This window comes from Lepidochelys olivacea, assembly GCF_965140295.1.
Source record: "Lepidochelys olivacea isolate rLepOli2 genome assembly, chromosome: 1".
Taxonomy (NCBI): Eukaryota; Metazoa; Chordata; order Testudines; family Cheloniidae; genus Lepidochelys; species Lepidochelys olivacea.
In genome coordinates, this window is record NC_140411.1 from 13,675,277 (window position 1) to 13,703,201 (window position 27,925).

Sequence of the window (27,925 nt, forward strand, 5' to 3'; positions counted from 1 at the left end):
TAAGTTATTTATTGCAAGGTAATAACCGTACAAGGAGAGCCAAACAAACAAAACAGGTACAATATTAAATCTAGCTTAAATTTTATTACAAAAGTCAGGTTTAGAAAAAAGAAAAGGAGGACTTGTGGCACCTTAGAGACTAACCAATTTATTTGAGCATAAGCTTTCGTGAGCTACAGCTAACTTCATCGGATGCATACTGTGGAAAGTATAGAAGATCTTTTTATACACACAAAGCATGAAAAAATGGGTGTTTACCACTACAAAAGGTTTTCTCTCCCCCTACCCCACTCTCCTGCTGGTAATAGCTTATCTAAAGTGATCACTCTCCTTACAATGTGTATGATAATCAAGGTGGGCCATTTCCAGCCCAAATCCAGGGTTTAACAAGAACGTCTGGGGGGCGGGGGGGAGGTAGGGAAAAACAAGGGGAAATAGGTTACCTTGCATAATGACTTAGCCACTCCCAGTCTCTATTCAAGCCTAAGTTAATTGTATCCAATTTGCAAATGAATTCCAATTCAACAGTCTCTCGCTGGAGTCTGGTTTTGAAGTTTTTTTGTTGTAATATCGCAACTTTCATGTCTGTAATCACGTGACCAGAGAGATTGAAGTGTTCTCCGACTGGTTTATAAATGTTATAATTCTTGACATCTGATTTGTGTCCAATTATTCTTTTATGTAGAGACTGTCCAGTTTGACCAATGTACATGGCAGAGGGGCATTGCTGGCACATGATGGCATATATCACATTAGTGGATGTGCAGGTGAACGAGCCTCTGATAGTGTGGCTGATGTTATTAGGTCCTGTGATGGTGTCCCCTGAATAGATATGTGGGCACAGTTGGCAACGGGCTTTGTTGCAAGGATAGGTTCCTGGGTTAGTGGTTCTGTTGTGTGGTATGTGGTTGTTGGTGAGTATTTGCTTCAGGTTGGGGGGCTGTCTGTAGGCAAGGACTGGCCTGTCTCCCAAGATTTGTGAGAGTGTTGGGTCATCCTTCAGGATAGGTTGTAGATCCTTAATAATGCGTTGGAGGGGTTTTAGTTGGGGGCTGAAGGTGACGGCTAGCGGCGTTCTGTTATTTTCTTTGTTAGGCCTGTCCTGTAGTAGGTGACTTCTGGGAACTCTTCTGGCTCTATCAATCTGTTTCTTCACTTCCGCAGGTGGGTATTGTAGTTGTAAGAATGCTTGATAGAGATCTTGTAGGTGTTTGTCTCTGTCTGAGGGGTTGGAGCAAATGCGGTTGTATCGCAGAGCTTGGCTGTAGACAATGGATCGTGTGGTGTGGTCAGGGTGAAAGCTGGAGGCATGTCGGTAGGAATAGCGGTCAGTAGGTTTCCGGTGTAGGGTGGTGTTTATGTGACCATCGTTTATTAGCACTGTAGTGTCCAGGAAGTAGATCTCTTGTGTGGACTGGACTAGGCTGAGGTTGATGGTGGGATGGAAATTGTTGAAATCATGGTGGAATTCCTCAAGGGCTTCTTTTCCATGGGTCCAGATGATGAAGATGTCATCAATATAGTGCAAGTAGAGTAGGGGCGTTAGGGGACGAGAGCTGAGGAAGCGTTGTTCTAAGTCAGCCATAAAAATGTTGGCATACTGTGGGGCCATGCGGGTACCCATAGCAGTGCCGCTGATTTGAAGGTATACATTGTCCCCAAATGTAAAATAGTTATGGGTAAGGACAAAGTCACAAAGTTCAGCCACCGGGTTAGCCGTGACATTATCAGGGATAGTGTTCTTGATGGCTTGTAGTCCATCTTTGTGTGGAATGTTGGTGTAGAGGGCTTCTACATCCATAGTGGCCAGGATGGTGTTATCAGGAAGATCACCGATGGATTGTAGTTTCCTCAGGAAGTCAGTGGTGTCTCGAAGGTAGCTGGGAGTGCTGGTAGCGTAGGGCCTGAGGAGGGAGTCTACATAGCCAGACAATCCTGCTGTCAGGGTGCCAATGCCTGAGATGATGGGGCACTCAGGATTTCCAGGTTTATGGATCTTGGGTAGTAGATAGAATATCCCAGGTCGGGATTCCAGGGGTGTGTCTGTGCGGATTTGATCTTGTGCTTTTTCAGGGAGTTTCTTGAGCAAATGCTGTAGTTTCTTTTGGTAACTCTCAGTGGGATCATAGGGTAGTGGCTTGTAGAAAGTGGTGTTGGAGAGCTGCCGAGCAGCCTCTTGTTCATATTCCGACCTATTCATGATGACAACAGCACCTCCTTTGTCAGCCTTTTTGATTATGATGTCAGAGTTGTTTCTAAGGCTGTGGATGGCATTGTGTTCTGCACGGCTGAGGTTGTGGGGCAAGTGATGCTGCTTTTCCACAATTTCAGCCCGTGCACATCGGCAGAAGCACTCTATGTAGAAGTCCAGTCTGCTGTCTCGACCTTCAGGAGGAGTCCACCTAGAATCCTTCTTTTTGTAGTGTTGGTAGGGAGGTCTCTGTGGATTAGTATGTTGTTCAGAGGTGTGTTGGAAATATTCCTTGAGTCGGAGCCGTCAAAAATAGGATTCTAGGTCACCACAGAACTGTATCATGTTCTTGGGGGTGGAGGGGCAGAAGGAGAGGCCCTGAGATAGGACAGCTGCTTCTGCTGGGCTAAGAGTATAGTTGGATAGGTTAACAATATTGCTGGGTGGGTTGAGGGAACCATTGCTGTGGCCCCTTGTGGCATGTAGTAGTTCAGAAAGTTTAGTGTCCTTTTTCTTTTGTAGAGAAGCAAAGTGTGCGTTGTAAATGGCTTGTCTAGTTTTAGTAAAGTCCAGCCACGAGGAAGTTTGTGTGGAAGGTTGTTTTTTTATGAGAGTATCCATTTTTGAGAGCTCATTCTTAATCTTTCCCTGTTTGCTGTAGAGGATGTTGATCAGGTGGTTCCGCAGTTTCTTTGAGAGCGTGTGGCACAAGCTGTCAGCATAGTCTGTGTGGTATGTAGATTGTAATGGATTTTTTACCTTCAGTCCTTTTGGTACGATGTCCATCTGTTTGCATTTGGAAAGGAAGATGATGTCTGTCTGTATCTGTACAAGTTTTTTCATGCAGTTGATAGATTTCCACTCTATACGGCTAAATGCAGTGCCTTGCATAATGACAGGTTTCAGAGTAACAGCCGTGTTAGTCTATATTCGCAAAAAGAAAAGGAGGACTTGTGGCACCTCAGAGACTAACCAATTTATTTGAGCGTAAGCTTTCGTGAGCTACAGCTCACTTCATCGGATGCATACTGTGGAAAGTATAGAAGATCTTTTTATACACACAAAGCATGAAAAAATACACATTGTAAGGAGAGTGATCACTTTAGATAAGCTATTACCAGCAGGAGAGTGGGGTGAGGGGAGAGAAAACCTTTTGTAGTGGTAAACACCCATTTTTTCATGCTGTGTGTGTATAAAAAGATCTTCTATACTTTCCACGGTATGCATCCGATGAAGTGAGCTGTAGCTCACAAAAGCTTATGCTCAAATAAATTGGTTAGTCTCTAAGGTGCCACAAGTACTCCTTTTCTTTTTGTGAATACAGACGAACACGGCTGTTACTCTGAAACCAGGTTTAGAAAACTATACCTGATCACACAAATCAGGGTTAGAAAGCTATACCTAGAATAGGGGGGGAAAAAAAAAAAGAGAGGGAGAGTTGGGTTCTCACCACTCCGTAAAGCTTGAACAGGTCGGGGTTCCCAGGTGGTGGTGGTAGCTGAGGGCGTGCTGGAGACAGGCAGAGCCCCCAGCATGATCAGTCAGGAGAAGATGAAGTCCCCATGGAACTGATACAGATTTTGGATCCAGGCATCAGAACACTTACTTGAGCTTGGTTAGGGGTTTTCTGTAGGGAAACAACAATGGTTCAAGAGAGAACGCTAGATTTGTTTATGCATAAACTGATGGCTCAAAGGAGTATACCAAAGTAGTTTTGTTCAGGCTAGGCAATAGGAGCTGATCATTCCTGGCTATGGGCAGTATTCCTTCGAGGGAGCTCATAAGTGCAATTAGGCAGCTTCAGTATTTTGGATATCAATCAAGGATTTATTACTAGAATTGGTCTGATAACTACTGAGCTGGGTGTGTGCAGGCGTGGGTTCATTAACATCTGGAGCAGAGATCCCCCATCATGCAGTGCTTCCCTGCTTTTCTGGTCCCAGAGTTCTGTGCGGTTCTTGCCTTGGAATCTCTGTTCTCCATTCTGTATACTAATGGAGATGCCTCCCTGTCCCATCTTCAATGCAAATGAGGCTAGGGGAGTTGCCTCAATCCTGTCACTCTTGTCCAGAGAGGTTCAGGTGTGTCTCCCATCGCTTTTTCATTGCTTTTTGTAAGTCTTTCTTCTGATCGGTTTTGGTTCAAGCAGAGACTGGGTGGGTGGTGTCCTCCGTGAGTCAGACAGGCTTGATCCTGTACCCTGGTTCCCCAAGAACACACAGCTGACAGGTAACAGTCTACACTTGGTCTGCGCTGCTGCAGCATTTTTAGCACAGTCGCTAAACTGTGTCACTCAGGAGCGTGGATTTTTCCTAGTGTAGACCAGGGCTTAGTCCACATAAGAGACATTGAAATAATGCAGCAGAGTCCTGTGGCCCTTATAGACTGACAGACGTATTGGAGCATAAGCTTTTGTGGGTGAATACCCACTTCGTCAGAAGCATGTAGTGGAAATTTCCAGAGGCAGGTATAAATATGCAAGCAAGAATCAGGCTAGGGATTATACCTGCCTCTGGAAATTTCCACTACATGTATCCGACGAAGTGGGTATTCACCCACGAAAGCTTATGCTCCAATATGTCTGTCAGTCTATAAGGTGCCACAGGACTCTTTGCTGCTTTTACAGATCCAGACTAACACGGCTACCCCTCTGATAATTGAAATAATGGTGAGCATTTGAAGGGGAAACAGAAAATGGCAGAGATGAAGGAGGATTTGCATACCTTTTGTTGATCAAGTTCCCTTTCTCTTCGTCTTGGATTTTCTGCTGCTTCTGGATGTCCAGACAATGCTCTCTTGCATCTGTATGTGGCCAGGTTATGATCTTTTCATAGTGGTGTGGGCCTCAATGTTGTTATCCAGGCCTTTGTCACCTCTGAATGGATTACTGCATGCAACACTTTCTATGTGAGGATTACTCTGGAACTTCAGTTAATACAGAATGCAGCAGTCTGTTTTGTGCAGGGAGCACATTACTTCTGTGCTGTGCCATGTTCACTTTCGGATGTTCCCAGTTTTGGCCCTCAGGGTTAAATGGCAGAATGCTAAAGGGGGGGGGGGTGATTACAAAGAATGGTTTCCACTGGCATTTGTGTTCCATGCTTGGTCAATTAGAGCTTGACTATGTTGATCTGCAGGACAAGTTAGAAGGCCCATGTCCCAAGCTTTTTTGGTATGTTGGAGGGAGAGTTTTATTTTAGGCGATTTGGAGTAACTTAACTATCTTAGCAAATTATTTGCAGCATCCAGAACTATGAGTATGCACATTTCAAATGTTCAAATAAATGAAGGAAATACTAACCTTTGGACCACCCCAAAAAAAACCCCTTTCCCTCTGATTTGCCTTCTCGAGTTGTGTAATCACTCCACCCTATGAGTAGCCACGTACCCAGGCTGCATATCTTCCCTCATGGGTAGGCTTGGAAGAACTAGATTTTTTTAAAATAATTTTAATGAATAATATCAATGTTTATTTTTTAACTTTTTTATGTATTTAAATTTTCACAGTCTTGCAAAATGATGGGGTTTAAGCATTTTTAAATTATTTTTAACAATTAGATTTTCACAGTTGTGGGAAATTATGGGGGTGTTCAGGCAATGGTGGCAGGTCAGACAATAATTATTTAATGATAGTTGAGATTCAAAAAATTAAACCATTAAAACACAAATTGTCAACATCATGTCAAAATATACCAAGTAAATAGCATTAAATCAAACTCTAATAAGTTCTCAATCAGCATTTTTCTTACTTTGCCTATCTGTACATTTTGATTCTTATCAATCATATTAAATAAATAAATAAACAAATAAATAATATATGTTCATTGCTTTGTGTGTGTACAATGAAATCGACATTTATCAGCATTTTCCAGTAAAAATCTAATCCACGTCCACTCAGATGTCTGTCCTTTACCCACTTAATCATTTTAGTGGCTCTCCTCTGAATTCCCATCAGTTTGTCAGTCTTTTTCTGGTGTTGATGTACAGTCTTACTGCAGTGGCCTCTGAGGAAATGCCACTAGTGGGACAGCTGGCAGTTTGGGGGCAGGAATAAGCCATCAAAGAAATACAAGGGAGCAGTGTTAGAGGTCAGCAAAATGGAATGAGACACCTAGGGAGGTGGTGGAATCTCCTTCCCTAGAAGTTTTTAAGGTCAGGCTTGACAAAGCCCTGGCTGGGATGATTTAGTCGGGGATCGGTCCAGCTTTGAGCAGGGGGTTGGACTAGATGACCTCCTGAGGTCCCTTCCAACCCTGATATTCTATGATTCTATGTCTTTGATGCACCATCAGGATATGCTGTTCACTACACCGCTAAATGAGGTGTATAAGGATAAGTGCAGGGTCCTGCACTTAGGACGGAAGAACCCAATGCACAGTTACAGACTAGGGACCGAATGGCTAGGCAGCAGTTCTGCGGAAAAGGACCTAGGAGTGACAGTGGACGAGAAGCTGGATATGAGTCAGCAGTGTGCCCTTGTTGCCAAGAAGGCCAATGGTATTTTGGGATGTATAAGTAGGGGCATAGCGAGCAGATCGAGGGAAGTGATCGTTCCCCTCTATTCGACATTGGTGAGGCCTCATCTGGAGTACTGTGTCCAGTTTTGGGCCCCACACTTCAAGAAGGATGTGGATAAATTGGAGAGAGTCCAGCGAAGGGCAACAAAAATGATTAGGGGACTGGAACACATGAGTTATGAGGAGAGGCTGAGGGAACTGGGATTGTTTAGCCCGCAGAAGAGAAGAATGAGGGGGGATTTGATAGCTGCTTTCAACTACCTGAAAGGGGGTTCCAAAGAGGATGGCTCTAGACTGTTCTCAATGGTAGCAGATGACAGAACGAGGAGTAATGGTCTCAAGTTGCAGTGGGGGAGGTTTAGATTGGATATTAGGAAAAACTTTTTCACTAAGAGGGTGGTGAAACACTGGAATGCGTTACCTAGGGAGGTGGTAGAATCTCCTTCCTTAGAGGTTTTTAAGGTCAGGCTTGACAAAGCCCTGGCTGGGATGATTTAACTGGGAATTGGTCCTGCTTTGAGCAGGGGGTTGGACTAGATGACCTTCTGGGGTCCCTTCCAACCCTGATATTCTATGATTCTATGAAATCTCAGTGTATCAGAAGGGGTAAGGTATTGTGCTGGTCTTCACATGTATAAACTTAAGCACTTCTGTCTGGATGTAGGCAGTAAACTGTGTGGCTGGAAGTAAAAGCAAACTGCTTTGTTATGAGCAATCTGTATAATCTTCAGGGACTGAACTAAACCAAGCTGTTCCTTTTGCTTTAAAGCAGTCAACAGGCTGTATCCATCAGTTATTATAATTTATTGCCGGAACTCCTTTCCTTTTGTGTTTCCACAAGGTGTGCATATTAAAATTTATGCAAAATGGAGGGATTGTGGGGTGGTTAGGAACCAAGGCCTAAGAACCATTAATCAAAGGCAGCACTGCATAGGAGAACAATGAAGAGCAGAGATGGTAATAATTTTCTAGAAACATTTAGAAATACATGAAAAATAAAAGGCAGCTTTAAAATACGTGCTTGAGTAATTAGTACAGCCCTGAGTGCTTTTCATTTTACTCAGCCAGTTATTACATCATAATTTTTAAACTTGTTCAGTTAGTGTTTCTCGGATCTATAGTGCCATAAGTCTTCTGCAGGGAGAATATTAAATGAACATTGAGTTTTCTGCTACTATTGATTGTGGTTTAATTTTCAGAATGATCGGAAATGAAAATGTAAAAAAAAATTATATTTTTTCTTCTCTAAGGAATAAAATTTTGCTTGACATATTCCCCCCAAATTCTCTCAGTACTCACGTTGTTGTTGTTACAGCAAGAGCACCTAGATGGCTCAGCCAGTATCAGGGCCCCATTGTGCTAGGACAGGTGTTGTACAGACACATACTAAAAGATAGTCCATGCCCCAAAGAATTTAAAAATGTAGGTCCCCAATCCCACAAAGAGACTCGTCAAAGTCTTTGGGGCCTCCCCACAGGGGCAGCGGTTCGTCTGCACACGCAGTTCTCTGTGCAGGATCGGAGCCTATATAGACAAGACAGACAGAGCGTGAGAGGAAACAGGGTCATAGAGAGGGAAAGTGACTTACCCACAGTCAGACAGGAAGTCAGTGGGAGAACCAGAAATAGAACCCAGGTCAACACAGTGTTGCCAGCTCTCATGATTTCATTGCAAGTCTTGCGATATTTTGTTGTTTTCTTAAAGCACCAGCACCTGTAGTTATTGAAAATCTCAGCTTTCTCTTTTTTAAAGAAGTAAGTTTGTCATGGTTGCAGAGAAAAGCTGGAAAACATAAACTATACAAAGTCTCAAAAAACAGAAGGCAAATTAAAAGGCTCAAAATGTATTATTTTTTAAAATCTCACAATTTTTAAGCCAATCTCATAATTTGGGGGGGCTCTAACTTGTTATTTTTGAATACTTAGGGTTGGCAAAACTGCCTGACTATCCACTAGACCATACTGCCTTGGATTCTGAGACTTTCTCATCTTTCAGTATTAGCAGTAGGAACAAAGCAGCAACCATTTCTCCCACTTCTCCTTAATAAACAAAAGACAATTATTTGTTGCTGAAGGTCAAGACTTATAAAGTTATTGAGGTATGTGTGATCTGATTTCTTTAAGTGGAAGAAGGATTAGAGCAAAGGTCAAATATGTGCTCCTGTGGGTGAGATTATTAGAATTTCTTTAATGGAATAAAGATTTATTTGAAATGAAATCATTTTTAAAATGGTCATAGCTTTATTGTATTTCAAAGTAAAAAATAAAAATGAAGAACTCAGACTCTGCGTAAGCTAAAAAAAAAGACTCAAACCTGAGTAATTCAACACAAATAAGAATATCCTGTAACACCCTGTTGTCTCTGTATGTGTTTTAAATAGCATCCAATTATTTGAATAATTAAAGTAATCAATTCAGAGAAATGCAACAAAAAACACAGCCCAGCATTTTCAAATATAGGTACCTAATGTTAAGCACCTACATCTATACAAGCATCTAAGTAAAAGTGGTCTGATTTATTTTAGCCCTGTTTATTTAACTTCCTAACCTTGAACATTTTGGTCCAAGATTTGTTTTTAAAAACCTTGTGAAGAGAGAGGGTGGTTTGGTTTGGTTTGGTTTTTTTTGCAGTGAATGGGTAGTATAGAATATTTGATTGCTGGAAATGTACCAAAGAGAAAAGATGGGACCTTTTCAAAATGTAGCCACTTAGGAGTATACTTGCAGTTAACATTTGTTGAACTATTCATGTACCATTATTTATTAATTGTATTGCAGTAGTTTTCAGATGCCTCAGTCAGGATTGCGGCCCTGTTGTGCTGGGTGCTGTACAATCAGGAAATAAAGCAATCTGCACCCCAAAGAGCTTATAGTCTAGGTATGAGCAAAATGTCACCACCCGAGTATAGAATGTACAGGAAAGGAAGACAAGGACACAAGGTGTTCCTGTTGCTACTAATGTTGCACATGCAGAATAGAAGTAAAGACTGATATTGCATAAACTAGGCTCTGCCATAATACAAATAAGTGTCTTCCATCAGCCTGTGACAAATTCACTTTAACGTACCGATAAATCATATTTGAGATATAGTATGGCCTAGTGAATTGAACATTGGACTGGGACTTAGGAAACCTAGGTTGTTCTTCGAGTGTTTGCTCATGTCCATTCAACTTAGGTGTGTGTGCTCGCCTAATGCAACAGCACTGGAAGTTTTTTCCCTCAGCAGTATCCATAGGGGACCAGCTGGAGTGCCTATGCCACGGTGTATAGGGCGCCACTGGCTCCACCCACCCTCAGTTCCTTCTTGTCGCCAGTGACAATGCTGGAACTGTTGCTGCTTCAGCTAGTGCTGTTGCTTTCTTGTTCGTACGAACTTGTTAATTCTTGTATTAGAGTGTATGTAGTTTTCTGTTAGCGTTAGTAAATCCCTTAGCTATAGTTAGAGACTTCGTAGGTCCTGAAACGGAATTTTGCCTCAGGACGGGGCATGCCCCGGTCCCCAGGCTTTAAGCCAGTGATCACTGCAGGAGGCCCATGTCCATTAGTGATCCACACAGCAGCTGTCTGCATTGCTTGGGCAAACGGCACATTGGGGAAAAGTGCAAGATTTGCAAGATCTTCAAGCCAAGAACTAAGGAGGAGTGTGTTATTCACTGAAGAGCGCTCCTTATGGAGTCGGCCCTCACCCCGGCACCAAAGCAACACTTCGACTCGGCGCCGAGCACCATGACCTCAGTACACAGTGCCCCACCAGGACTGTCCACTCGCTGGCACTGGTCTCCGTCCATTGCTCTGGCCAAGAAGACAGTGCAAGGTCGGTCTCCAACCTTCCGCAAGGGAAAGGATAAGACAGGGTGCAAGCAAGGTCCTGTGCCAGACAACTCTTCACCCCCTTTGGGATCTTGGGCTCAAGTTCCAGTTGAGCTGGGTCGCCCAGCCCACTCCCCACCAGCCACCCCAGATAGTGGCAGAGACCTCTGCCAGCTCGGGGTACTGTCCAAGCCGAAGGCCCTGCAGGTGCCACAGGAGATCATGTCCCTCCCAGTGCTGCCCATGCCAGCTCCTGCGGTTCCCTGGTCACAGGATAAACCTGCATTTGGACCTCCACAGTCCCCCCCTCCCCCCAGCGGCACTGTTTCCCGTCGCGGGAAATGTCCCACCAGAGCTCACCCTCCCATAGCCACCATGCCTCTGACCATAAAAGGCAGAGGCAGCACATTCCCATTCAGTCCCCAGACCTTGGGCTCAGGCAGAGAGGCTCAAGGTGCAGCTCGCTGGCAACCGGTCACAGACATCTGGAGGCATGCACCCCCCAGCAGGAGTACCAGTCCTGGCACCTGGTATCTCCAAGACCACGATGCCACTCCAGAGACCTGTTGAGAGTTCGACGCTACCGTTCCTCAGACCGTCACCGATCCCCTAGGAGGACATCACAGAGTGCGGGCGCTTCCTGGCACCGGGCCTGTTCCAACTCCCATTCCCGCTCCTCATCCCTGTACCATTTGTCAAGTGCGAGGTGTAGATCACCAGCTCCAGGCCGTCGCGCCTCTCGAGCACCACTGGTCTCCAAGACCCTGTTCCAGATAAGAATCCGGGCGGAGTGACCGGTATCAGTTGGGGCAGAGCCAGCATTCCGCTCTGTCCTGGTTGCCTGGGAGGACCCTATGGCACCATCCTCCTCATTGTCGCCAGATGAGGCTCTAACAGGGCCCCCTCCCCGGCTTCTCCAGATGACACTAAAGCGCACCAGGAACTGCTGAAGAAGGTCACCGCCAACCTGGGTCTTCAGGTCGAGGAGTTAGAAGAGCCCTCGGACTCTCTCTTCGATGTCCTCTGCTCCACAGCACCAGCCAGGGTGGCTCTGCCCCTTCATGAAGGGGTCTCAAGGATCACCAATGCCCTGTGGCAAACTCCCTCCTCCCTGCCCCCATCTCCAGGAGGGCCGAGCGCAAGTACTTTGTGCCATCCAAGGGCCACGAGTACCTGTACATCCACCCTGCTCCCAACTCCCTAGTGGTAGAGGCGGTTAATCACAGGGAGCAACAGAGTCAACCTGGGCCTACGCCTAAGAACAAAGACTCCAAGAGACTAGACTTGTTTGGGTGTAAGGTTTATTTGTGCTCTAGTCTCAGCTGAGGGTGACCAATCATCAGGCCTCCTGGGATGCTATGACTTTAACATGTGGGAAGCCATGACCAAGTTCAGGGGCTCTCTCCCTGAGGCTTCTAGGAAGGCATTCAGGGCAATCATGGAGGAGGGCATGACTGCGTTCAGGGAGAAATTCCAGGCAGCTTCGGATGCAGTGGATGCTGCCGATCGAACCATGGCCTCGGCCATCGCCATGCCCTGCTCATCCTGGCTGCTCCTCTCTGGCTTGTCCACGGAGGCTCAGCAGTTGATGCAAGACCTTCTCTTTGATGGGCAAGCCATGTCTGCGGAACAGACAGTCAGTCAGCTCCATGGCCTCAAGGACTCCCGCACGACCCTGAAAACATTGGGCCTGTATGTTCCTGGCCCAGCCTACATGGGGTTCAAGCCACAGCAGCCTTAGGACCAGGGAAGCCATCCTCACCAGGAGTGTCCCCATAAGAAATCCAGAGGCTACAAGCGTCGTCCTAGCCACCAGCCTTCACAGGCTTCTCAGTTGAGCTCATTTTGAGGGTATGCCCAAGGTCGACCTATTGGACTGTTCTAGGATCCTTCCTCCTCTATTTTTGCCAACTGTTTTTCTCATTTCCTCCCTGCGTGGGCATCTATAACATCGGACCGATGGGTCCTCAGTACGGTGGCGTGGGGTTACACTCTTCAGTTGCTTTCTACCCCTCCTTCCCACGCCCGCTCCCCGTCCCTCTTCAGGGACCCTTCTCATGAGAGTCTCCTTGCACAGGAGATAGAGGGGCTCCTGCAGCTAGGTTCAATGGAAGTCGTTCCTCCAGAGTACAGGAATAATGGTTTCTATTCCAGTTACTTTTTAATCCCAAGGGTGGTCTGTGACCTATCCTGGATCTGCGAGACTTGAACCGCTTCAAGCTGAAGTTCAGCATGATCTCCCTGGCTTCCATCATCCCCTCCCTGGATCCGGGAGACTGGTATGCCACCCTCGATCTGAAAGATGCATACTTTCACATTGCCGTCTTCAAGAGACAAACACGCTTCTTCCGGTTTACGGTAGGTCCCAACCACTATCAGTTTGCGGTCCTCCTGTTTGGCCTAGCGACAGCATCGCGGGTATTTACCAAGTGCATGTCAGTGATGGCTGCTTACCTCAGACATCGAGGTGTCCAGATCTACCCATACCTTGACGACTGGCTAGTCAGAGGCAGCTCCAGGTCCCAGGTCCAAATGGATGTTGCGATGCTGTTAGCCACTTGCCGTTGCCTTGGCTGTTGGTAAATGACAAAAAATCCACATTAGTTCCGGTACAGAGGATAGAGTTCATCAGAGTAGTCCTCAACCTGTGCCAGGGCATTCCTGCTGCTGGAGAGGTTCAGGGCACTGACAGACCTCATCACGGATACTTACCTTGCTGCAATGGTGGACCGACCCCAGAAAAGTCCTGGAAGGAGTTCCCTTCATCAGCACTCCTCACTCACTCAAGTTGGTTTTGGACGCCTCGGACCTTGGCTGGGGGGGTGCACCTCGGCACTCTCCAGACCCAGGGCAAGTGGTCTCCACAGGAAATGACGCTACATATAAACGTCAAAGAGCTCAGGGCAGTGCGCAGGGCATGCACGGTCTTCCTATCTCACCTGTCGGGCAGAGTGGTCAGAGTCTTGACGAACAACATAGCTTCAATGTTCTACATCAACAGACAAGAGGGAGGCAATCCTCGGACTTCTGCATCGACCACAGAATCCAGCTAGAAGTGTGTCACCTTCCGGGTACCGAGAACACGGTAGCAGATCGCCTAAGCAAGGACTTCTCCTCTCATAATAAGTGGGTGCTCCACCCGGAGATAGCCAGCACGATCTTCCAGAAGTGGGGAACTCCCCAAGTGTATTTGTTCGCCACCTGGCAGAACAGGAGGTTCCACAGGTTTTGCTCCAGATGGGGTCTGAGTAAGGGCTCCCTCTCCGACGCCTTCCTCCTGCCACGGGTGGGAAGCCTGATGTACACATTTCCTCTGATTCCGCTCATCATCAAGGTCCTTGCAAAAATCAAGAGAGACAAGGCTCAGGTTATCACGATCGCCCCGGAGTAGCCTTGCCAGCAATGGTTTGGGATGCTGTCGAGCCTGGCTGCGATCCCTCCGTGGCCCCTGCCGAACCGACTGGACCTGCTGTCACCGGATCACAATCGACTCTTGCACCCCAACCTCGCGTCCCTCTGCCTCACGGCATGGATGTTGAGTGGCTGAATCCTGAGGAAGGGGCCTGTTTGGAAGGGGTCCAGAAGGTCCTCCTCAAGAGTAGAAAGCCCTCTACTAGACAAACTTACCTGGCAAAGTGGATGAAGTTCTCCTGCTGGGCGGCCGAATGGGGCGTCTCCCCTTTGCAGTCTTCGGTGCAGTTGATCATAGACTACCCGCTTAATTTAGGAACCAGGGCCTCGCACACTCCTCTATCAGGGTGCATCTGTCGGCCATTTCCGCCTTTCATCCTCCAATCCAGGGGCAGACGGTGTTCCCCCATGACATGATGGTCACATTCCTCAGGTCTTGAGAGACTTTTGCCAAAAGTTCGGTCCCCGGTCCCTCAGTGGGATCTCAGCTTGGTTTTGTCCAGGCTTACAGGCCTGCCCTTGGAGCCTTTGGCCTTGTGCTCCCTGTCTCACATGTCATGGAAGGTAGCTTTCCTGGCGGCAGTGACATCGGCAAGGCTAGTCTCTGAGCTGCGAGCCCTAACCTCAGAACCGCCGTACACTGTCTTCTATAAGGACAAGGTCCAGCTACAGCCCAACCCAGCCATCCTTCCCAAGGTGGTGTCTATTTTCCGCATGAGCCAGGACATCTTCCTTATGGTCTTCTGCCCCAAGCCGCATGAGACTGGTGAAGAGAGGTGCCTTCACGCTTTGGACATAAGAGGGGCCCTGGCTTTCTACCTAGATTGGACAAAGCCTTTCCATAAGTCGACACAGCTTTTCATCTCTACAGCTGACAGAATGAAGGGCCTCCCGGTGTCCATGCAGAGGATTTCTAACTCTTGCATTTGCACCTGCTATGAGTTGGCGGGAGTCCCTCCACCGCTGATCGTCAGAGCCCACTCGACCAGAGCGCAGGCATCTTCGGCGGCCTTCCTGCACATTTCCCGATGCAGGACATCTGTCAAACCACGACGTGGTACTTGGTACACATGTTAACACCATCACTCAGCAGGCCAGGGATGATGCTGGGTTTGGCAGAGCTGTGTTGCAGTCTACACGTCCATGAACTCCTACCTACCTCCAAGGGATACTGCTTGGGAGTCACCTAAGTTCATTAATGATCTGGAGGATGGCGTGGACTGCACCCTCAGCAAGTTTGCAGGTGACACTAACCTGGGAGGAGTGGTAGATACACTGGAGGATAGGGATAGGATACAGAGAGACCTAGACAAATTAGAGGATTGGGCCAAAAGAAATCTGATGAGGTGCAACAAGGACAAGTGCAGAGTCCTGCACTTAGGATGGAAGAATCCCGTGCACCGCTACAGACTAGGGACCGAATGGCTAGGCAGCAGTTCTGCAGAAAACTAGGGGTTACAGTGGACGAGAAGCTGGATATGAGTCAACAGTGTGCCCTTGTTGCCAAGAAGGCTAACGGCATTTTGGACTGTATATGTAGGGGCATTGCCAGCAGATCGAGGGACGTGATCGTTCCCCTCTATTCGACATTGGTGAGGCCTCATCTGGAGTACTGTGTCCAGTTTTGGGCACCACACTACAAGAAGGATGTGGAAAAAATTGGAAAGCATCCAGCAGAGGGCAACAAAAATGATTAGAGGACTGGAACACATGACTGATGAGAAGAGGCTGAGGGAACTGTTTAGTCTGTGGAAGAGAAGAATGAGGAGGGATTTGATAGCTGCTTTCAGCTACCTGAAAGGGGGTTCCAAAGAGGATGGATCTAGACTGTTCTCAGTGGTAGCAGATGACAGAACAAGGAGTAATGGTCTCAAGACACAGGGGGAGGTTTAGGCTGGATATTAGGAAAAACTTTTTCACTAGTGGTGATAACTTATCTAAAGTGATCACTCTCCTTACAATACGTATGATGATCAAGGTGGGCCATTACCAGCACAAATCCAGGTTTTCTTCCCCCCCCCCTCACCCTCCAAAACCCACTATCTTGTTGGTAATAGCTTATCTAAAGTGATCACTCTCCTTACAATGTGGGGGGGGAGAAAACCTGGATTTGTGCTGGAAATGGCCCACCTTGATTATCATACACATTGTAAGGAGAGTGATCACTTTAGATAAGCTATTACCAGCAGGAGAGTGGGGTGGGGGGAGAGAAAACCTTTTGTAGTGATAAACACCCATTTTTTCATGGTCTGTGTATATAAAAACATCTTCTGTATTTTCCACAGTATGCATCCGATGAAGTGAGCTGTAGCTCACGAAAGCTTATGCTCAAATAAATTGGTTAATCTCTAAGGTGCCACAAGTCCTCCTTTTCTTTATATTAATGAGTGACTGTCATCTCCTGCTCTTTGAAGACGTCTGCATAGATCATGGAGGGGGATGGGGCAGATGAAAGTAACCTGAAAATGGGTGTAGGAACCAGAGACACAAGGATGCGGGAGGACACATACTCAAGGCAGGATCTGTATATATTGCCCTGCCAAAGCCTCACGAGGAAGGGGCAAGGAAGGCAGAAGGAGGCAGCACCCTAGCAATGCAGTAGTTTGTTCGTTGACCATGATGACCTGGATTGTGCCCCGGTAGATTAGTTTGTGCAGAGGGTAAGACTGGCAGGGCTGTGGAGACCATTTCTTTTGTTGTAATCTCCAGCTCCGACAGTTTCTTGCTGCTGTTTGGGAACTTCTTACAGATTGTCCAATGAGATCAGAAACCAAAACAACACCTCTTCCGCCTCTAAGGTCCTGTCTAGATTAGGGTACAAGGTCTGGTGCTCAAGGCAAGTGAAGCCAGAGAACATACACTGTCTTTAATACCCGTTAAAGTGGTTGAGTTATAGCCTAGCGGTGAGCCCTAACTGCCAGGCTGTGTGGTCAGTCTGTGTGTGTCTTGCTTACAGTTTCTCCTGTTGAAACTGTTCCACTTTGTATGAATAATTAACATTCATTGGGCCAGAGAGAAAGACTGACTCTATATCCTAATGGTCAGGGCACTGTCGTGGGAGACTCGGGTTCAGGCCGAGCACAAACGTGAGCCTGAGTTTCCTAGGTGAGTGCCTTCGTCATTGGACTAGTGGATATTTTGGGCTGGGGTCTTTCTGTGCAAAAAATGTTGAAAAGTCTCAGTTTTGTTCTGCATTGTACTGAAAACAAATACCAAAACCTGCTTTTCCCCCCCAGCCAAACCTAGCTAACCTGTTCTTACAGTTCACCTTTATCCTGCTCTAGACAAAGCCTAAGCATAGGGAATGAAGGAAGGCTAGCAGAGCCTATCCTGCTTGAGCAAAAAAGGGGAATCGTTTCCTACAAGCCATGCTGCTCTCAGGCCAGAGATCTCAAATATGAACTGCAAACGCCTAATGACCATAGATGAGAACAGAGTTCACAAGGCTTCAAGTGGCACAACAGCAGTCTTCATGGATCTTGCAGGTTTTCCATCGTAGGTGAACATCCTGAAAAGGTTTTTGATGTGAAAAGTTTATGCTGGGGTTTTCTCCTTCCTAGCCCAATTCAGCTCCACCTCTTCCCTGTCTCCACGCCAGCTGCCCTTGGGGGGCTCACAAAAAAGTTACTACAACTTCAAGCAACTGTTTAGTGGTTTGCCTGGCTGTCAGGCTGGTAGGGATGATGGCACATGTTCTCTGGCTTGGCACTTTGTGAGCCACAGAGCCCATCTGTTGGGTTGGGGGGTGTCACAGTCTGGGTGCTCTGGAACTGCTCTGATGTCAGGACTCTGGTGCAGCGGGACTCCCCTCTCTGGTCTCTCTTACACCATGGCAGGAAGCTTCTTTGGCTTTGGCGCTTCCTGGGTCTGTCCTTGGAGCATGCAGAACCCCTGTTCACCCCGTGAGCTCCCTCTAGTGAGTCCACCTGGATGGGATACCTGGGGAAGCCTTACACACACACACCCATGTACCCCATCTTCACAGTCAGCAGTGACTCTCAGCCAGCGTGGAAAAACTGGAGGGTTTATTAGTTGACAGGAACACAGCCTAGAACAGATCTTGTTAGAACAGAAATCAAGAACTTTCAGCAAAGTCTATCCTGGGGGGAATCCAGGGCCTGGTGACCTGGATTCCCCCCTCCGAGTCCCAAAACAGGAGACTGACCAGTTTCCACCAGCCCATCCCCCGACCCCCAGAACCCCTACTCTGTCCTTTGTCCCTTTCCCCTGGCAAAAGGTCACCTGATCTCTTTGTTCCCAACACCTTGGGGAGGATGGGGGGGCGGGCTGGCTGGCTATCAGTTGCTAGGTCACAGGGTGTTGATGTACTCTCACCTACCCTCTAGGGGTCTCTGCAATAATCACACACTCTTATCCCACCAGCCAGATATTTAAGCAATACATAGGGGAAACTGAGGCACACACACAGTGTTCAGAGAAAACATTAGGAACATTCCCACTTCGTCACAGGGGGAAAAGGGATCAGTGCTGCAGAGGTGGCACTCTCTCTCCCTTCTGTGCAGCCTGGGCTCTCTGCACATGGTTCCAGGGGCCCAGTGCAATGGATGTGTGTTATATCCTGAAAACTAGCTACAAACAGGCTGTGGCAATATGGACATCATTTCGGGTGGGCGGGAGGTACTTCAAAAAAAGAAAATGAATCTTCTAATAAATGTGAAACTAAGTGTGGATATTTCTGACTTGACTGCTTCCTCATTAGGGTTCTGTGTGCAATCACTGAATCTATAAATAACTTTCCTACGAGCTGCTTGATTGCAAAAATCCTGTATATTCCCAAACACATCAACAACATGGTTTTATATAGGGGGGAGGGGGAATCTGTTAAACCTCAGCATTAATGATAGCAATTTTTAATTAACCTGATTTAGAAGCCAAATGTAATACTGATGAAAATGAAAGGGTAGAACATACAGTAATTTATTCCAGTACAGTGGTCATGACTGTTGAATTAAATTTATTCAAATTAATGTTAAAAAAAATCTTTGTAGCACTAGGCTTGGTGCTGGATGCCACGCTTTGGAAATCAAGTTAGAGTGCAAGCTTGGACATTGGGTATGTGAAAGCATGGCTGTGCAAGCAGTGTAGGATGAAGTGGTTCTTTAACAGTGAGGGAAGATCGGGGGTGGGTAAAGACCAATCTTGGTCTTGTTTAAAAGAGGGGGAAAAAATCAGTTTGTGGTCTTTTACTAACTGCTCCTCTCCGGGACGTGCTGGTTACAGGAAGATGGTCCTTGTCAGTTCAACATAGGAAACTGCCTAGGATTCACTTTGTCCTCCACAGAACAGTTCCTTCCCTGGGATGAGGACCATTATAATAAGTACCTGGATAGATAATGGGCAACAGTTGTTCAATAGCACACTCCACCACTGTACAGCAGGAAGTGAACCTGTCAGGCTGTTGAACCTACATGAGGGGTTTAGCTAGAAAGAATGTAACTGAGTTGGAATTAAGTATTCAGTCTGTGAAATGGACCAAAAATTGTGCTGGTTTTAAAAAAGCCAAACAAACCAACCAATCCCCCACAGGCTGAACTCCAGCAAGAAGAGGGGAACATACAATAACATGGTAGTGTATTGAGAAAAGCGTGCTGCTGGGTATGTGCATTGTGTATGTATGCATATGTTTCTGAAAGCACATGACAGCATGATGTTCAGGTGTCCAGTAAATGATGCTTTTTAGGAGAGGTTAGGGTCCTGTTGACTTCAGTTGCACTGCTTATGTGAGCAAAGGTTGAAAAACAGGGCATTTAGTTTTAAAAATGATTTTCCTCTGAATTCACTGGGACTTGTGTCCATAGCTGTTTGAAGAAGGATCATTTGTAGCCTTTGTTAAAATGCCTATTAAAACCCTTTGCCTTACCTGTTAGTTCCAAATGGTACAAATTGTTTTGCTTGTCATTTTCTAGGTGGCTGGCAGATAATTGGGTACAAGTGATGAGTGGTCCCAAGAGCTGTAGTACTTTCATGCAATGTTTCTAGCTTTTCCATAACAAGGGAATCTGGCTTATAGAAACTCTGCTGATGGTGAGGAAGGGCCCAATTGAATAAAGTGCTGAGCCTTTGCTGTGAGATGTAGAGCTCTCTCAATTCCCAGTGGGAGTAGGACTAAACAGGATTGGATCATAAAGAAGCAGTAGCATAACTTGCTAGTTTGATATTTGTTTTTAAATTCAGTGATTGTCTATTTAGCAAAATGAAGACTTAATAAAACGTGTGTACTCCAATCTTGAAATTTTATTGTGAGTTCATTCAGACTAATACATCACGTTAATATGGCACTGCAAGCAGCTTAGTAGGAGTAGTTGTGTTCTACAGAGCAGGTAGTTTTCTACAGAATACGTTGAATATTCCTGTGTTCTTTAACATGCTGGTTATTCGCCTTCAGTTTCCAGGGAATAGTTGCAGATGACAAGGGAAAACTTATACTGTTCTGTGCTCTCTACGTTTCCTGCCCATCTGATAATATACGTTCAGCTTTATATCTCAATTGTGCCAATCATCCTTGTGTTCAGACAGATTTTTTTTTCTCCTAGGGTGCTCTCTTTTCTCCTTACTCTTATTGACAGAAGTGTATTTTCTCTGTCCTTCTCATTGCAGGTTATCCAACTGGGTATCCCACAGCAGCCCCTGCCTACAATCCGAATATGTATCCAACCAGCAGCCCTGGCTATGCCCCAGGTAAAAATAACTTTTCATTCTGGAAACAGTTCACGACATGGTTAAGGATACAGGAGAGTCTCACTCATTTGCCGTTGGTTAACTAGCACACGGAACCCTGCTGTCTCCATGTTTTTCAGCAAATAGTACAGAGGCTATAGTAAACTCTCCCATTACTTCACAAAATATGTCACCACATGTTTACCAATCCCTGTCATAGGTATGTCTGTGGACCCCTCACCACAGCATCTGAGCTCCCACACAATCTTTAGTGTATTGATCCTCACAATCCCCCTGTGAGGCAGGGCAGTGCTATTATTATGGGGAACTAAGGAAGTGACTTGCCCAAGGTCACAGGAAGTCTACGGCAGAGCAAGGAATTGAACCCTGGTCTCCCAAGCCCTCAGCTAGTGCCCCAATCGCTGGACCATCCTTCTTCTCTAGAAAGTTATCAAAAGTATCATTATAAAGAATTAAAACAGAACTGCATTGTCATATAGGTGAACACAGAACCTGTTGTAATGGATTATCCTTCCTTTTCTGTGTGGGCACTTAATCAATAATTGGCAAAATTCAGTAATTCACAATAAATTGTTCCTGCACATCATCAGTGCAAATTAGCGAGGTTCCATTGGTGATTCATTTTGAATATTCTAAAGTAATTTTCTTGCCTAAGCAAACCACTTGCATTTCATGCATTTTGAGCCCAAACCTGGAAGTCCTTACTTAAGCTATATTCTCCTTGGAGCCCGTAGAAAATTTCCTTTAGACCCCAATTCAGGAAAGTGTCCCTATTCAAGAAATCACTTAAGTATGTGCTTAAATTTAAGCATATGCTTAAAAGCTTTTCTGAATCAGGGCCTCAGGTAGAACAAATAAAAACCTTTACTCACGTTGACTAGTTCCTTACACTATGAGCAGGCTCTTAGACTTCAGGGGACCTACTTGTTGAGTAAGGTACTACTCAATATGACTGAGGATGGCAGAATCAGAGGCTAAATAAGGGCTTCAGGATATGGCCCTTGTTTATTTTTTGCTTCGTATACAATGTAATTTAAACAGTACATAGCATAAAAAGATGCAATATCTCCTTTTGTAACCACAGTGTTTTTGAAGTATATAACTTATTACCTGTAGCTTTTTAAGCCACAAGGTTGTTCTTACAGGAATATTGGCAGGGAGGGGTGAAGAAGCACAGGGACTAGAGGGATGGGGTAGTGGCCGTGGGAGAAACAAGAAGCAAGAAGAAGTGGGGAGGGAGTGGGGGAGAAGCCAGCAAATAGGGACCTGGTGAGGACAGGGAGGAGTGGTGTTTGGTGATGGTGGAAGCAGGGATCTGGGGTGGGGGGAAGTAGTAAGGGGGTGGGATGGTAATGACCTGGAGGCAATTGGGGGCATGGGGAATGGCGGTGGCAAAAGAAGCAGTGACACAAAGGGGAGAAGTGGATAGATGGGGATGAAAGCAAGGAACTGGAGTTGGGGGCATTGGAGATGGGGAGGGGAAAGGAGGGACCTGGAGTGTATGTGGGGAGGAAGGGACTGTTTGTTACAAACCCTGGGTTTTTCAGTTCCATTTTCTAGCAGAAAAGCATTGTGCTGGAAAATTTTCAACCAGCTTTCCTAGTGACAATTATAGGATATACCTAGTGTACTAGATACTTATGACAGACAGTGACCCAGGGAAGTTTGGTAAAGAGATTGTCTCTAGTAAATTTGAGGGTTGAGAGGTAACCCTTCAGAAGAGGACATCTGGGATGATATTCTTCAGGTTTATTACCAGTGTCAGATAAGGGTGTTAGATAGCCGGGATAAGGAGGTCAGTTTAAGAAAATGGTGCACGTAGTCAGGATTTAAATGTATAGGACCCTGAAGTAGATTTTGAGGTCGTCCTCATCTATACTGAGTAGAGGAATTTCACTTATTCCAAAGGGAGGCTAATAAAATTAGCAGTTGCGTTCTGCAGCCCCAAGCAAAAAGAGAAGGAGTATGTGGAGTCTCTGATACAGACATTCAAGGAGCAGTCAAGGAGAGAACGAAGAAAGCTCTGCACCTTGGAGCCCCAGGAGGATAGTGTGTGTGAAGCTGGAGGGGAGTGATCTACTGTGCAGTAGCCTAGATGGGAATTGATGACCCAGCTGCGTATCTGTGTGTGTCCCCCTTCTCAAGTGCTCTCATTCCAGTTGAACATCAGCACTTAAAAGCTTGCTGCCAAATGAGTAGGTGCCTACCAAATTCAGGGTCCATTTTGGTCAATTTCGTGGCCATAGGATTTTTAAAATCGTAAATTTCGTGATTTCAGGTATTTAAATCTGAAATTTCACAATGTTGTAACTGTTGGGTCCTGACCCAAAAGAGGGTAGTGGGAGGGTTGCAAGGTTATTTTAGGGGGGTTGTGGTTTTACCACCCTTACGTCTGCACTGCTGCTGGCGACGGCGCTGCCTTCAGAGCTAGGCATCCAGAGAGTGGCAGCTGTTGGCCAGGAGCCCAGCTCGCCAGCAGCTGCGCAGAAGTGAGGATGGCCTGGTATGGTATTGCAACCCTTACTTCTGTGTGGCTGCCTTCAGAGCTAGCGCCCCAGCCAGCAGCTGCCACTCTTCAGCCGCCCGTTGCCACCCTTACTTCTTCACTTCTGCTGGCAGTGCTGCCTTCAGAGCTGGGCGCCTGGCCAGCCGCCACCGCTTTCCAGCCACCCAGCTCAGAAGGCAGTGCAGAAGTAAGGGTGGCAATACCATGACCCCCCTAATCTAACCTTGCAACTCCCCCGCAACCATATTTTAGGTGAGGACCCCCAGTTTGAGAAACGCTGGTCTCCCCTGGGAAATCTGTAGAGTATAGGATTAAAGCACACAAAAGACCAGATTTCACGGTGGAGATGAGATTTCATGGCCCATGACGCATTTTTCACAGCCATGAATTTGGTAGGGCCCTACAAATGAAAATATCACATGGAGATGCTGGTGCATTCAGCAGCAAAGGAGTTAAAGCGGAAGAGAAGCTTTAGCAGAGGCAGGTGCAAGATATGTACAAGTTCTGGCCACCTTCCAGGCACACCACCTCAGGGGAAATACGGGAGGAAAAAGGATGTTTACAGTCGAGAATGATGCCAAGATTTCAGACCTTCAGAGCAGCATTAAGGAGAGTGATGGCAGTGTCAGAGACATGGGACAAAGAGGACTTTTTACCCAGGAGGAAGACTTCAGGCTTTGATTCATTCAGTTGTAGGAAGTTATGGTTGGAGCCAATAATTGAAACCTTCTGTCCTGTTTGAGGGTTTTGGAGAGCTGCTGGCATACTTCAAGCTGGTTAACCAACCTTTTGGAATTCAGCCTGTGCTGATTATCCACATGTGTGCTGTGCAATTAATAAAACCCAGTGGAAAGGGGATCAAGTTACTAACATATATAAGGAGAAAGAAACTAAGAACAGACCCAGGAGAGAGAGAAGCAGCATCGAACAATGGGTGAATGGACTAACTGATGGATTTTGGCAAAGGGGGACAGGCATTTAAAGGTTCATCTACACTGCACACTCCTTTGGGTATCATATAGAGAATATACACTACATGTCCCCCTAGCATGGATATAGTTAGCAAAGTGTGGATGGTGAGGCACTACTTAGGCGAGTAGTGACCCCTGTGGACAGTGATGAGCTGCCAAAATCTTAACAACCGGTTCCCTCCTCACCCCACAAGGGGGTTGTGGCCCATCCCCGCCCCTTGGGGACTCCTGCTCCATCCAACCCCCCGCGTTCCTTCATGGGCCTCCCTGGACCCTTGTCTCATCCACCCCCTTCCCCTGTCCCCTGATTGCCCCCAGAACTGGGCAGGAGGGTCTCGTGGGCCACCGTAGTGGGTGCCCACCCTGCCCCTAAGAGCCAGAGGGACCTGCCAGGGGGCGAGGTGGGGAGTCCCAGCAGTGCTTACTTGGGACAGCTCCCAGGAAGCATCTGGCAGGTCCCTCTGGCTCCTAGGGGCAGGGAAGGGTACTGGGGGGGAGCAGGGGCAGCGGCCGCTCCCCCCACTGATCACATCAAAAGTGGCGCCTTAGATGCTGACTCCATGGGTGCTCTGGGGCTGGAGCACCCACGGGGAAAATTTGGTGGGTGCAGAGCACCCAACTGCAGCTCCGCACCCGGCCCCAGCTCACCTCCGCTCTGCCTCCGCCCCTGAACGCACCGCCCCACTCTGCTTCTCTGCCACCACTTCCCACGAATCAGCTGTTCGGCAGGAAGCTGGGGAGGGCTGAGAAGCAGGCGGCGGCTTTGCACTCAGGCCCAGGGTGGCGGAGGTGAGCTGGGGCAGGGAGCAGTTCCCCTGCGCGCCCCCCGGGTTACCTGCTGCAGCTCGTGTGGCCCTCCTCACGCCCCCTGTCCCAGCTCACCTCTGCCTCCCTGGGCCTGAGCGCGAAGCAGCCGCCTGCTTCTCAGCCCTCCCAGGCTTCCTGCGCGAACAGCTGATTCACAGGAAGCCGGGGGGGGGGGCGGAGAAGCAGAGTGGGGCGGCACATTCAGGGGAGGAGGCGGAGCGGAGGTGAGCTGGGGCCAGGCGTGGGGCGGGAAGCTGCCAGTGGGTGTTCTGCACCCAGCAAATTTTCCCCGTGGGTGCTCCAGCCCCGGAGCACCCACGGAGTCAGCACCTAGGGCGCCACTTTTGGCCAGTTGTTAAATTCAGAAGCCCTTTTAGAACCGGTTGTCCCCTCAGACAACCGGTTCTAAAAGGGCTTCTAAATTTTAACAACCAGTTCTAGCGAACCGGTGTGAACCGGCTCCAGCTCACCACTGCCTGTGGATATGTACCTGGGTACGCACCCTCCCTGCCCAAGCAGTGCTTCTCCCATCTGTACAGTGGTTTTTAGCAGTGTAATGTCCCACTGCACCTCTGCTGCTGGAGTCATACCCCGCCAGAGGGAAGCAGTCCAGCAGTAGGGAAAGAGTCCAGCAGCAGGGTTCTGGAAAGGCTCCAACAACCTTAAAAAAGCACATGTAACATCTCATAGTGCTGTGTACTATTCTCTGCGGAGCACACAGAGTCGAGGAGCGTTATTCGTATGCAAGATGTGGAGTGAATGAGCCAAAGGCTCTGTGCTGTGCCATGTACACGATGCATCTTCAAAGGTTGTTTAAAAGCTTGTATGATATTATATTGCATTTGTTTTAAAAATAGCCCAGGAAGAGAAATTGGAAAGATTAGGACTGCAGTTCAAGGAGAGAGGCGAAAAAGGTATATAAAATGATGAAGGGTACAGACAAGATTAACCAGGGTCTCCTATTTTACCTTTTACAAATGCAGGAATGAGGAGAAAACCAATGAAACTGAAAAGAAACAAGTAGTAAAATGATAAAGGAAATTGTTTTGCACAATGCTTAGTTAACCTGGGGAACTCCATGCCACAAAGCATAATTGAGGATAGGAGTTCAGCAAGATTCCAAGAGAGATGAGGTATGTATACTGATAATGAGAACATCTACACTTTACGTTAGAAGGGACCAAAACATAAAGGATGGATGTACATCTTAATACGTCAGCACATAAGCCAGCCACTGACTGTTAGGGGTTAGGGACAGGTTATCTAATATTTGACAGTTACAAGAGCTCTGTCACCTTCTTCTGAAGCATCCAGATCAGACCATTGTCAGAGACAAGATGTCAAATTAAATGGCCCACTGGTTTGATCTGGTGTGGGAATTTGTAAGATATATTCTCAGATCAGGAAAAGCAAGCACTCAAAGCACGAGCCTCTTAATCTTTCTGACACTGCTTATTAAGCTCTGTAATGCTGGTGGTAACCAAACACTCAAACATCCAGAGATAACAGTCCAGCACCCCTTTTGGTAAACTGGAGCCAAGAATGCTCAGCACATACTACAAAAAAACGAAACAATCGCCACTAGATTCTAAGGGGGAAATCCAGAAGTCCTGGCCGAAGTTCTTGTTGTTAAAGTAATTGCTGTAATTTAATTCTTGATTATCCTAGTCCCCCATCTCAGAGAAGCTACTACATTCCTCAACTTCTGACAGACCTCCACTCACATCACACCAGGCCTATATTGATCCCTCAGTTACTGTGGCCAATTCTGAGGTTTCTGGTCCTCCATGCATGTTGCGAGCTTCTGGGTCCAACAGCAACATGCGTCCCTGTAAAGGCATATAAATATTTGTCCCAAACATTCTTTACTCATGTGGGGGGGGGGGGAGTGCTTGGAGCCAGTAGATTTAACCATATTCTGTACGGATTTGCGTAGTACTCGAACAACAAGCTCTCCTAAACTGTTCTCTTCAGGTTCTCCTACTGTGATAGCAGAGTGCCTTATCTTTATGAAATGAATAACAGAATGGCAACAGTGCCTGGCACCATCCCTTCCTACATACTCCACAGCAGCTGTGGAGGAGAGAGAAGGATTTTGTAGGCACTAAGGGTTAAATTTTCAAAAGTGTTGAAATAACTAAGTCACATTTTCAAAAGTGATTTTGGCACATAGGAGCCTGGCTCTTTGGAGCCAAAGCCCCATTTCAAAATGGGACTCAGGCGCTTTTGGAAATTTTAACCAAGAACAAAAAGTCTGACACCTCCTTTGTGTATTTCCTACCAGACAGTGCAGGTGAAGTCAGACTCGTTTCTTCTCTTTAATGACTTCTAACCAATTCTTATAATTCATTCGTAGAAGGGGATTTAACAATCAGCTGCTGTCAAACTAGTGCTCCCAAATTGCTTATCAAACTGACAGTCGTTCAGAAATAAATCAGCTCCACATCTGACTCTCAAATTACATCCACTGCAAAACATTATTTTGCCTCACTTATGAAAAAGTTTCTAGGTGCATTTAATAAGAAGAAAGAAAGAAATCCCCAGTTAAAGACTGATTCACCAGGATATCTACATGTGGCTGAGCACAGTTTTCTCTTAAGCTTCTTAGGCTACGTCTACAGTGCACATCACTGTCTGCAGTGTGTATGGTACGTGTCGCTACACACTGCCATCGGTGATGATTAGCCACTGGGCCAACGGGGCCGTGCCGAGGCACCCTGGCCAACTGGGGGGGCCCTGAAAAATGGGTGCCCCTGTGCCCTGATCCCGCTTTGCCTGCCCGCCCGGCGCTTCTGCCAGGGAGTGGGGTCAGGCCGCAGGGGCTTGCCCCACTCTGCCAGGTGCTCCTTATCAGTATACATACCTCATCTCTCTTGGAATCTTGCTGAATTATAATCAGTCATGCTTTGTGGCAGGGAGTTCCCCAGATTAATTAAGCATTGTGCAAAAAAAATTCTTTTATCATTTTATTATTTGTTGCGTTCCAATTTCATTAACCATCTCCTTGTTCTTG

General features: G+C 46.8%; 1 protein-coding gene across 3 annotated transcripts in view; it reads left to right on the forward strand.

The window, feature by feature from the left end:
* Positions 1–27,925, forward strand: part of FAM168A (family with sequence similarity 168 member A) — a 356,943-nt gene that overhangs the window by 279,280 nt on the left and 49,738 nt on the right. For all 3 annotated transcript variants that reach the window (XM_084647889.1, XM_084647890.1, XM_084647891.1), the window contains exon 3: positions 20,548–20,628. In XM_084647889.1, the coding sequence (XP_084504015.1) occupies positions 20,548–20,628 (81 nt within the window). The remainder of the gene's footprint in view (positions 1–20,547; positions 20,629–27,925) is intronic.